Raw genomic sequence first — 12804 nt, forward strand, 5'->3', positions numbered from 1 at the left:
TTAGGAGCCTTGGGAGGGGCTGTGGCCTGTCTCTCCATCTATAGATCAACAGGCCCCAAGATCGCGTATTGCTGGAGGGGAGCTGCTGAGTGTCCTGAAGAGGCCTGGAGCTCTTAGGCTGGGGCAGCGTGGAGGGAAGGAGCAGGACTGGGGACAGAGGCTTGGCATTCTCCAGGCTGGACCCATCTGCAGAGAGTGACAGCTGGGATCTCCTCCTAGAAGTTGTTTTGTCTTTTTTTTTTTTTTCCTTCTAAGCCCCATTTTCTTCTGGCAGGGAAGTCACGCAGACTGGGGGACACAGAGGACTCAAGCAGGCCACAGACAGCAGAGTGACATGTTCCCTGCCCTCTGCCTATTGCACCGTATTCCATAAAAAATAAACACATTTTTTTTTAAACTGTTTGTATATTGCTAATGCGGCAACATTCCAGGCACTGGCAGGCTGCAGAGAGAGCTGCGTTGTCATTAATTCACCAAAATCCATCCAGAGACAGCCTCATGGGTCGGGATCTTTGGAGCTTCCATTTGGAAGAATTAGCAGTGCCCATCTGTCTGGTGCTCTACACAGTGCTGTGAAAATGAAATTAAGGATAAAAACAAAGGAATCCATGGGTAGAAAATTCCAGGGCATTCATGGAGTCGTTTGGCAATCACTTATATTGTACAGCGTCACACAGGTGTGTCTACCCCTGGCCAGCTCTACCCTCTCTGAGCCCACAGAGCCCTGGCCCGGGGCCTTCCCCTCCGTGCCTGCAGGAAGCTCATAGGTGGTTGTTCTTGGAGAGGTAGGCGATGAGGGCGACGGCCACGCCCACGTAGATGCCAGTTCCGATGGTGATGGACAGCACGGCCAGGAACAGGGCCCTCCGGGAGCTGGTGCTAGCCTGGTGGAAGTCCCCCTTGGCCACGGCTTTGTTGGTCTGCAGAATTGGAGGAGAGAAAGGAAATCAAAGTAAGAAAGTCAGAATGAACAGAAAGTGGAGGGCTGGTTTGAGGCCCCAAGAATTTAAGGAAGACTGGAGGGGAATCGCTTACCCTCCATTTCTTCTCTAACTAGCAAGGAAGGGATGTGGTTGATGTTTGGCCACTCTCCCCATATTGCAGGGGAGGCAAAGCCTCAATTCTACTCTGTCCTGCAGGAATAAAGGAGGCTTGGAGTGGACCATTAATACCATCAATATGGGGCCTGGGGTCTTGGGGACCAGTATGCCAGGGATGGGCAAGGCACCACATTCCAGTGCCATTTCTTCTACGCAAGAATGACATATTTTATATTTGAATTAACTTAATTTTCTAAAGCATGTTCACACTTACCTTATTTAATCTGTATAACCCAGTAGAGATGTGGGGAAGGGAATTGTAGTTCTCATTTGCCAGAGAGGAAACTAGGGTGTATGATTATTAAACCAATTCCAGGATACTTGAGGTTAACCACTTTTCGTATAGATAGCCATCACATGGCCAGGACATTGTTCGTTTTCTGACCCTGCCATAGCTGGAGTTAGTGAAACTTGTCCATTGTTCAAATAATTTTATTTAAGACCAATACCTATACTTATACTTTTGGGCATTCAATCATATAATAAGGTGTTGGCTTAAAATGATTTACATTTCTTGGGGTCATGAGGTAAATGGGAGCATGTTGGTTGGCTGTTGTATTTGATTTGAGCTTTGGTGGCAGAACCTTTAGACCCATCCCAATTCCTATCCCCTTCCTTTCTTGTCTTTCCTTTCCCACCTCCCTTGGGGGTGACAAATGTGGCTCAGAAAGATCTCAGTGGATGTCTTTGGCAGAATTCAGGTAAGGATTTTGTTCTCCGGATAAGATATGGGACATACATGAGACTAGGAAAACCCTCTTCCTTCTACCTTGGTATGTGGATATGATGACCGGAACTGCTGTGATGATCTTGGGTTCAGGAGGTAAGCTGAGAGAATATTAAAGAAGACTGTGCCAATAATACTGTGGAACCTCTGAACCAACATCAGAAGCTACCAGCCAGAAATTTGTTCTTTGAGGAACAAAGAACAAATTTATCTGCTCAGGTCTCTGCTGGCTGAGTGGTAGCTCCTTGCTGTGGCACACACACTCCTTGATGCTAGAAGCAGGGGAAAACTGTAATTCATCTGTAACCATCACGAACAGGCCGCCAAGCCAATCAGCCCATTTGCCAGACGGAGAGGCATACTACCAAGGAGCATGATTCTCAGGAGGTTCAGTCAATGCTGAGGTCGGCTAGTCCCAAGCCAGCAGAGTGTCCTCTGTGATGAAGGTAAAGAGCCTACTCCCCTGTAAAATGTAACTTGCTCTCATGGGCCATTCCTGGAAAACAAAATTTTCTCACCAGACCCAATTCCCAAGGGTCATCTGTGACATCTCTACATTTCATAGGCAGGTGCAGAAGGACAGGTTGTTCACTCAAACTGAAAATTACCATTACCATGCCGTAGAACACAGAAAGTCAAGATCAGAGAATGGATTTTCCTATTTCACAATCTCCTGATCTTGATTTATTGAGATCTGGAAGTCTGTGACGTGTTGAGAAGGGATCCCCTCCACCACCTGTCTTCGTACCCTTGTCTCTAGCTTCTGGATCTTAAAAGCTAAGTTTTTCTTTATCCTTCCCCAGTATTTTGTCTTGGAACTGAGCTTTGGAGCTCACCGCAGACAAGTTTTTGATGAAGTAGAGCTGAGGGAATGCGCACGAGAAGCCTCCTAGGACAACCCTAATGAATTAATTAAGTCATAATGAGCTGGGGTTGCATTTTAGGTAGCAGTGCTCCCAAACACTCCAGTGTCCTATAGCATAATTTACTGTGATCGCCCTTCCTAGTGTTAACTCCAAACAGACACGGTTCATCACAAGTGTGGCTTTGCTGCTGTCACTGCAATTATCACCGTCCTTAGCATAGTCCGCCATGAGCCATGCCGGAGGGAAGGAGGCAAAGGAGGGCCAAGAGCAGGGCGGAGGCCACTTTGGCTGATCACGTACCTTTCCATGGAGCTCCTGGGTGCCCGACTTCCCTGCCTCATTGGAACTCATTTAAATAACGACACCCGGAATAGTTGTTTTCTTTGCCCCAGGAGGTAGGGCCCACATCTCCCTTGTCCCCTGGGGTCTTCATGGAGTCTGAGTTAGTGCCAAGGAGGAGTGGCAGTAGGCCACTAGCTATGTTTCCTTAGTACATTGTAATTGTATATAATTCTCTATTCCTAAACTTCTCTCCTGCGTCCCGCACAGGCTATGAAATTTGGGTTTCCCTTGCATGAAATGTGCTGGCTGAGAAATATGGCAAAAAAATTACACAACACAGAAATAATTTTGAAAAAATAAGGGCAGGACAGCTCTGCAACCTTAGGGGTCCTGCTTCTAACTGGAAGGAGAGTGAGAGGAGCTCACTTTTTTTTTTTTTTTTTTTTTTTTAATACAAGGGGCCTTCAAAGGATTCCAATGAAGTGTTTGTTTGCCAAATAAGGTAGGAGGGGGGCTGTCCAGGCCCAATGGGTGATGCCCAAGTCTGGAGCTACAGAGCAGCCTCCTAAACCAGCGAAGACTGTGGTCACCACGTGCTTTGTGTAATAAGGCACAAAATGACTTGTAATGCCAGACAAAAATCTCCTCGGCTCCAAGGCTGAGTAGAGGCTATTCAGATAGCTCAGGGGTGGCCCCTGCATATAATATTGGGATTCATTGTGACCTATTCATGTGCACGCATAACCCAATTTGCTCCATTTTTTTCCCCAGTACTTCCCTTTTACTCCCCCTCCTTTCTCCCCCTGATCCTTTTTCTCTGCTCTTCTGGTTTTCCTCTATTTGTTTTTTAAATTGTGCCGCAGTCTGGCTGGGCAAAATAACCGGGGGTGGAGGGGTGGGGGGTGGGGTGACAAGCAACTTGTGAAGATTGATACAGTGGGAGCCCCTTTATTGCAGGACAGCAGAGGTATATATACTTAACTAATTACACACAGCTTAACTCAATTAACATAAACTAGATACAGCAGTCAACCAATAAGGAATCCTCATCATCTTAATGGCTCGCTGGCATTGCTTCACAGACTTCTAAGTGCCAGGTGCCATCTTGACTTGATTATATCCCTCAACAAAATTGGTACATTATAATTATGCATAAAAGTGAGATTCATTGTGATCTCTTCATACATGCACTTAGCATAATTTGCTAATTTTGTTCTATAGTTACTCTCTTTCTTTCCTTTCCTCTCTTCCCCTTGATCCTGTTCTTCTACTTTATTGTTTTCCCTTCTATTTTCATGAGATTCTCCCCTGCCTTTTTTTTTAATTCCTTTTTTTCCTCTCTAATTTCTACACAGAAAACATTTGACCCTTGATTTTCTCAGTCTGGCTTATTTAACTAAGGAAGATATTCTCCAGTTCCACCCATTTACTGGCAAGTGACATAATTCATATGGCTGAGCAGAATTCCATTGTGTAAATATACCACATTTTCTGTATCCACTTTTCTGGGACAGGCACCTAGGCTGGTTCCATAACTCAGCTATTGTGAATTGCACTGCTATAAGTTGGAATTCAGGTATTGCTATAGTACGCTCAGTCCAGTTCTTTAGAACAAATGCTATGGAAATCAGTATGGAGATTCCTCAAAAGATTAGAAATAGAACCACCATATGGCCCAGCCATTCTACTCCTTGATATTTATGCAAAAGGTCAATAGCTATTAATGTGTGACTGAATGCATCTGTTTTACAAGATCACATCCTTCAATGTTCCCAGTTGGTACTGGTCTCAGTACCTGTTCCTGTTTTTTTTTGTGGGTGCTTAGAAGAGAGGTAGTGGTTTCTCCCATCCCTCAAGCTGAGTTCTGGCTCAATACTGCAAGTTCTGCACACATACATGTCCAGAGCTCTTCTGCTCAAAGCCAACATGTCTGAAAATCATGTTCACTTGCTCATTTTCATGGTCCACACTGAGGGAACCAACTCTTCATTTTATGTTTAGTTCCAATAAGAGACCCAGAGACTTTGTTGTTTGGCACTATCTGAGAATGTTAAGAACAGCAAAGAGATGAAGCCTAACAAACAGGCTGCTTTTCAGAAAGGCTACTCAGTGTCTATGTTTTGCAGAAGCAGAGAGCTCCCAGGCTCTAAGCTCCCATGAGGTAGAAACATCATTGATATTGCAGAGTGAATGCCATGACCTAAGGAAGGGGATTGGACCAACTCTTTGTTTGAGAAAATGGGTGACCATAGCTATAAAACAGCTTGCTCATTCCTTTGAGAAGGCGCAAACTAGAAGAAATGCTTCTATCAGTTTCTAGACTAACACTTCAAGCTCTTTGACATGTTTTTGTTTTTGTTTATTTTTTGCTATGAATCAGGGCAAGAGTTCTTGACCTGGGCACTCAGGTTTATCACCCCTTAAAACCAAAGGCAAGACTGTGTGGAAGACTTTTTATGAGAAGACAGGTCAGCCAAGGTCAGTAGATTCTCCAGGTAGCCCGTGCCCCTGGCTGCACTTGCCTACTGTGTTGGGGAGAGGAGGGAGGAGTGGAGGGAGCAAGGAACAGAAGCAACTAGTATCTCCTAGGGTCAGAGGACTCCAGGTATTTCTTGGCTGGAATAAGCAGATATCATGTACTTGTCCTAATTGAGAGTGTAGACTTGCCTACACCCTGGTCTACACATGAAACCCATGGGGACCAACGTGAGCATTTAGCAGGCATTCTGAGAAGCTTGATCTCAGGGTTCTTGGTGGGTATGTACCTCTGGGAACTTACTGCCTGCTGGAAACAGCTTCCCAAGACTTGGTGTCCAGTCTCTTTGGACAGCCTGACATGCTGGCTCTTTATCACCCTCGGGGGTTGGAGGGGAGCCTCTTGGGCATCCAGATACCCAGGCTGAAAACTTCCTTCTCATTTTATATGAGTGTTCCTCACTTGTTGGTAAGAAATGCATCATCTCCAAACTCTGTGTCTGAACAAGAACAGTCACAATATGTCCCACAATTTCTGCAGCTCAGGGATCTCATGATGCACTGCTTGGGCGGTTCTGACTTGGGCCTGGACTGTGGTAACCTCAACATCCTCTGGGAGATGTCTGCCTCTTGGGGTGTGGAGATCGCAGGGGGTTACTTGGCAACTTTCCCTCCTTCCACAGGGTTCCTCCCAGTGCTGAATCTCAGGGCCCATGTCCCACTCACCCATATTTCCCTCTGACAAGCCCCTTCTGGTTCCTTCCTCCTGGCCCTTCTCACCTCCAGGGATAACTAAAGGATCTTCCTGTCTTTACTGTCATTTGGGTTCTGTCTCTGGAAGGCCCAACCCATGGGACTGTCCTCCAAGTCCTCTGGGAAAACTCTGCCAAGAAGCCCATGGGGAAGATAAGCCCTGTGAAACCACAGGAGGCGCACACAGACACATGGGGCGTCTTATGGGAAACTCAACATACTTGAGCAGAATAAAATCTGAGCCAGTCCTGGGGGCTGACCAAATTTAGGATCCCAGGCCTCCACTAAGAGGCTGCAACTCTGGTGGGTCAAACACAAAAAGCTTTCTCTTGGTTCTGCCTCTGTCACTCCTAGACAGTGCCTCTGTCACTCTGTGAAAGTCACCACATTGAACAAAAGGGAGGTGTCAGGGTGTGGAAGGAGCCCCATCTGCACACGCTCTGCCTGACTGTAGAGACAACTCTATTCACTGAAGCCTTGTCAAGGACTATGGGAAAGCCCCTGTGTATTTCTTTCCTCTGAGAAAAATGCATCGCATCTCTTTAGGTCAGGAGGGTGACCATCAAACCAACTGCTCTCCGTTGCAGTTGATTTCCCTTCATTTTCCTTTTGCCAACAGGTCATGAATGAAGTTTGTTACTTTCTTTTGGGGGCCTCTTATCAGGGAACAGGAAGTGGTCCTGAGTAGCTTTGGTGTGGATATCTTCTACATGCAAGTGATGGCCAGTGGTGGCCATGAATGGGGGGCATGGAAAATCCCTGGGGAGTGGTTCCTGCACTTCTGAAGGCTACTCAGGTGGAGTGTTTCAGCTCATTAATTAAAGTCACAGGAGAGGAGAGGAAAGCTGAAAAGCCCAGGGTGTTAAGAATCAATAACCAGAACGCAGGAAGCAACAGGGTTCCCACTGAGCACAGCTGGGCACAGGGTGTCAGATGCTGCCTGAAAGGGAGCCGTCCTTTAAGCCATGAGATATTGGGCTCATGTCCAGCCCACAGCCTGGTTCCTGAGGAAGCATTTACACACACGCTGCTTCTTAAGTTGAAGAGCCAACCTCACTCACCTGGTTGTAAGGATGTGCAGGGAACTTTTTAAAATTGAAAAGCACAAGTAATGCACAATAAAACTCATGAAAACAATGAATATCCTCTCCCTCGTGTGAGGTGATATTCAACCTGAGAAAATAAAAAGTTTTATAAGTAGAATGCTCAGTAAGGACGAATGCACTAAAAATCACCACTGCATCGCATCTCTTTAGGTCAGAAGGGTGACCATCAAATAATCAGGCCTAACCAACACATTGGCAAAAGCCCCCAAGCTTTGGGATACACATATAAAGATCATTTTGCTCAAGGTTTCATGATCAGAAATGGTAAGTTTGTAGAGGAATGAAATCAAATTTCCCTTCCTTGGGTGGTAGTTTTTAATGGGTGACTGTGTTTACCAACCAGCAGCTCTGTGTTGGTGGTGATGGAACACACCTCAGTAGTGTTTGGGGCGATGGTTTTGTTCAAAGGGAGCGGCCTCAGCTTGGGGGGACAGCAGGGCAGTCTCTGACTGGATTCCAGGCCCTGCTTCCTTCCCACTCTCTCTAGTCTGAAGGTCTGCAAGGCTATCCTCACCTTCCCTTCTTTCTTCCCTCTCTCCTTCTGTTCCTCTTTCTTTGGCTCACTTGCTCTGTAACAGTATGTTCAGCCTAAAGTTCCACAACAGAACTGACACCAAAAGAGACATGGCTGAAAACGGCCTCACATTTGGTTCGATGACTGGCTGGAGATAATGAAACAGCTGAGGGGTGAAAACTGTTTATTGCAAAAAATTGGGGTGACTGTGAAAGACAAGGGAACCCCCCTAGGGATCAGCAGGTAGCTTGGGGAGGCCTTTACTACCCACCTGAATGGGTCCACATCACAGGCCTGCAGCTGACACTTGGAATCTGTCATGGGGGATTCCTAACTGTCAGGGGTCCTGATTCTTAAGAGACACCGTGGCAAGTCGTCTACACCAAGTGCCTCCCTGATGTGAGACCAACTTCCCCTTCCTGAGGTGACAAGATATCTCAAAGTACTTGAGCTCTGGTCTCATGTGGGCTAGCAACCCCGAGGGAACATCTCCCTTAGCTTTTGACGGAACTTCTGATAGGTTTTTGCCAAAGTGTTAATTTCCTGTGGCAAGAAAATACTCAGTGTTGTCAGAGGTGTTAGAAAAAAATCATGATTTTCTCTGAGAGATATCCCTGCTGCTTTGTTTTTCCTATCGTCAACTATTTTTAGGGTTAAAAACTAATAAGGTGAGATACTACCACATTCCACATCATACATAGACCCACTGGCTCTGTTTACATAGAGGAGCCAGGTCAGACACAAGGACATTGGCAGCACATGCCATAGCTGCTGGACACTAATTCCTGGAATTTGTGATGGCCTTCAATAAGATACTCACTGCCTCCAGAATCACTTCTCTGGAAATTGACAGCACTGTGGGTATTTTATGGCTCATTTTTCCTCTAGTACCAATAGCTGTCTGACTGGATTACATCTTTGCATTATTGCAAAAGTTATTTCTGTTATTTATTGCCATCTAACAATCACCATGCACTGATGAGGTACTAAGAGCTGTACTTGACAAAGAGACAGACTTGCTAGGATATTCCAAATAAAAACCACAGGGATGGGAAGTCTCTCAGAGGCAAACAGCCTCACACTCCATCCTCCACAAACGTGTTTCTTTCCAGTATTTAGTTCCAGCTGTATTTTTTATATTACCCCACATTGCCCTTTCATTAACTCTTCCATTATAAGCAGTTAAAAATAAAAAGTCAGGCATGGTGGCACACGCCTGTAATTCCAGTGACTCAGGTAGGTGAGGCAGGAGGATCACAAGTTTGAGGCCAGTCTCAGCAACTTAGCAAGACCCTGTCACAAAATAAAAATTAAAAAAAGGACTGGGGATGTAGCCATTGAAAGGCCCCCAGGTTCACTTAACCATACAAAATTGAATGGACAAAAAACTTTGGTTGACAGATGTAAATGGAAGGAAGGAGACAGATATGAAACCAATGTACTATTTGGGTATAACCCAGCCCAAACAACAGGTGACCATACTTACTGGCACAGAGCTATCAACCTCCAGTTGATCTGAATCACTCTGCCAGGGGTAGAGGACTTCCTAGGAAAAGTCTAAGCATCCCTATTATGGAGGTCAGTTCTCTGAGGCTCTCATTGACAGAGAACACCACTGTAACAATGTGAACATCAGTGGGAACATGGCCACTTTCCCAGGTTGTTGTCGGACAGGTGAGCTGCTGTTATTGTCCTCTTTTCCATGGAGCTAGAGAAGTCTCCAAACTCTAGGTAGGGATTTCACTTAGCTGATGCAGGGCCATCTTAGTGAGTTTTTCTCCCTGCAGCCAGACAGGAACCAGTTTCCATGAGGCTGAGTCCCTCTCACACATGGAGTCTGGCCCCGTCTAGAGAGGAGGCTGCCTTGGCTTCTCCACAAACCAGGGCCAGTTTGCCTGGGAGTTTGGTTCTTCTCAAGTTCAAGTCCAGGGAACTCAGCAGGAGCCAAAGCAGAGACCAGAGCCTTTGGAAGGGGGGAGGAGCACTGTGTTTTGTCTTAAAGTTTATTCTTTTCACTTGGATGCTTCAGCTCAGTGCTGCCTCCCGTACCCTCTCTCAGGTCACCTCCTCCTGCCCAGGGCAGTGGTCACACTTACGGTCAGCCATCTATGTCTGAGAAGTGACTGTCTCTACTCTCTGTACCTAGACCCCTACCAGTGTGCCTCCTTCTGTTCAGTACGTCATAGGTGTCCACAGTGTCCACAATGCAGGTTGTTAAGGAATAATAGTGATCAAATGATACAAGAAGTTCTATGAGTACATTAGAATTAGAGAGAGCATCAGAGGCATGGATAATAGTCATCCCGCCTCATACTCCTCAACTTACTCTAGAGTTACATCCCAATAAACCCATTCTAGGTTGAAAATATGATAAGTGGACAATTGATTTAATATACATAAACTACCAAACATGCCTTAGCAACACAGCACACGATAGAGAGCTTGCTGTTCCCTGTGTGATCCCATGACTAACCAGTAGCTGTGGCTCTACTGTGCCCAACACCAGGAGAGAGGATTATATCATATCACTAGCACCAGGTAAGATTTATATTCAGATTATCTATTAGATGCATATTGCTTTCCCACTATTGTAAATTTTAAAAAATCGTAAGTTGTATCATTGTGACAGAATGTGTGTGTTTGTAATTATACACCATGCGTAATACTTGTAAGGTGCACAAGTCATCTATGTGCAGCTTGGTGAAGTTTCACAATGTGCACACACCTATATAACCAGCAATTGCACTGGGGACAGAGCCAGTATCACCAATGGAGGTCTTCTCTGCTCCTTGCTGTCAATCATTCCCAGCAAAGATGACATTCCTGACCTATAACAGCTCAGATCAACTTAACCTACTTTGGAATGTCCCGTTAATGAACACCATTGTACCTACACAACTGTTTCTTGCTCCTGCACCGTTTCTGTGAGATTCATCCCTATTGTGTGAACTGATAGATAGGCCATTTATTCTCTAGTGTCATATTCCATTAATGCTGCAGCATATTATCCACTCACCTGTGCAAAGTGGTGGGTGGTCTTAAGTTTTTGGTTTTTATGTATAAGGCTGTGTTTTCGTCAGCTTTTTTGCTGCTGTGACCAAGAACAAGATCTAACAAGGAAAATTTTGGACAAAGAAAAGTTTATTTGGTATTCACAGTTTCAGAAGTCTCAGTCCACAGGCCAACTCCACAGTTCTAGGCCCCCCATGTGAGTCAGAACACCATGGCAAAAAAGTGTAGAGAAGGAAAGCAGCTCAGGATATGGCAATCAGGAAGCAGAGAGAGGTCCACTCACCAGGGACAAAATATAAACCCCAAGGGACACTCCCAAAGAACCACATCCTCCATCACACCCTACCTGCCTAAAATTACCATGCAGTTAATCCACTAAGTAGATCAAATACACTGATCTAAACTTTCCTGCATTGTCTCACATACAAGCTTTTGGGGGACATCTCATAACTAAACCATAGCAGGCTGCTATGAACATTTTAGTTCGCATTTTTGTGAGTATATAGATTTACTTCTGTTGGATACACAACTAGGAGTAGAATTGCTAATAGGCTATAAAATGTTCTGTTTTAAAAATAGTTCCTATAATCAAAGCAACATGAACACACATATTTTTTTTTCCTGCTGATGCAGTTTTGTGAAACACATTTATCTTAAAATTTTTCTTGAATTTTAGCAGTGGTGTTTTTTTTTTTCTTCTTCTTCTTTTTCCTGTAGGGAGATCTTGTATATGTGAACTATGCTAGTACTGAAGACTTTTTCAAACTAGAAAGAGAGATGAATATTAACTGCGTTGGAAAGATTGTTATTGCAAGATATGGGAAGGTCTTCAGAGGAAATAAAGCATGGTGGAGCTTTTCTAGAGGGAAGGAGCAGGGACAGATACTGTGGATGTAAATGATCAGCTTGCCTCATGGTTTCCAAAATTGCTTTGAAATTTCTTTTCTACTTGCCATGGGTACACAGGAAATTTTATTTTTTATTTACCTCATATGTCTGGAAAGGAAAAGAGCTTTATTAGAAGAATAATATTTAAAAAAAATAATTGAAGAAATGCATACAAACTAAAAAATGAAAACCTCCCTTGCATTATTCAACTTCATTGGCTAGACATAATCAATCTTTTTTTTTTTTTTTTTTTTAAAGGATCTGAACAGACACTTCTCAGAAGAGGGTATACAATCAATCAACAAATATACCAAAAAATGCTCATCATCTCTAGCAATCAGAGAAATGCAAATTAAAACTACTCTAAGATACCATCTCACCCCAGTAAGAATGGCAGCCATGATGAAGACAAACAACAACAAGTGCTGGAGAGGATGCGGGGGAAAAAGGTACACTCATACATTGCTGTTGGGACTGCAAATTGGTGCAGCTAATTTGGAAAGCAGTATGGAGATTCCTTGGAAATCTGGGAATGGAACCACCATTTGATCTAGCTATTCCTTTTCTCGGACTATACCCAAAAGACTTAAAAACAGCATACTACAGGGACACAGCCTCATCAATGTTTATAGCAGTACAATTTACAATAGCTAAATTGTGGAGCCTACCCAGATGCCCTTCAATGAATGAATGGATAAAAAATATGGCATATATACACAATGAAATATTACTCAGCACTAAAAAATAATAAGATCATGGCATTTGCAGGGAAATGGATGGCATTAGAGCAGATTATGCTAAGTGAAGTTAGCCAATTGCCCCCCCCCCCCAAAAAAAACAAATGCCAAATGTCTTCTCTGATATAAGGGGGAGTGAGACTCAAAATGGGGAAGAGAGAAAGAGCATGGGAAGATTACCTCTACATAGGAAAGAGGGGTGGGAGGGAAAGGGAGGGAGAAAGGGAATTGCATGGAAGGTGGAAGGAGACCCTCATTGTTATCCAAAATACATGTATGAAGATGTGAGAAAGAAAAAAGAATATCGTTATCCTAGATTAGGTAGAGAGAAATGATGGGAGGGG

At 44.4% G+C, this 12804-nt stretch overlaps 1 protein-coding gene across 2 annotated transcripts in view; it reads right to left on the minus strand.

The window, feature by feature from the left end:
- Positions 1-761: 761 nt before the first annotated feature.
- Positions 762-12804, minus strand: part of Syndig1 (synapse differentiation inducing 1) — a 118090-nt gene continuing 106047 nt past the window's right edge. For both annotated transcript variants that reach the window (XM_076848892.2, XM_076848891.2), the window contains one exon: positions 762-920. In XM_076848892.2, the coding sequence (XP_076705007.1) occupies positions 762-920 (159 nt within the window). The remainder of the gene's footprint in view (positions 921-12804) is intronic.

The sequence above is a fragment of the Callospermophilus lateralis genome, chromosome 3 (genome assembly GCF_048772815.1).
Source record: "Callospermophilus lateralis isolate mCalLat2 chromosome 3, mCalLat2.hap1, whole genome shotgun sequence".
NCBI lineage: Eukaryota > Metazoa > Chordata > Mammalia > Rodentia > Sciuridae > Callospermophilus > Callospermophilus lateralis.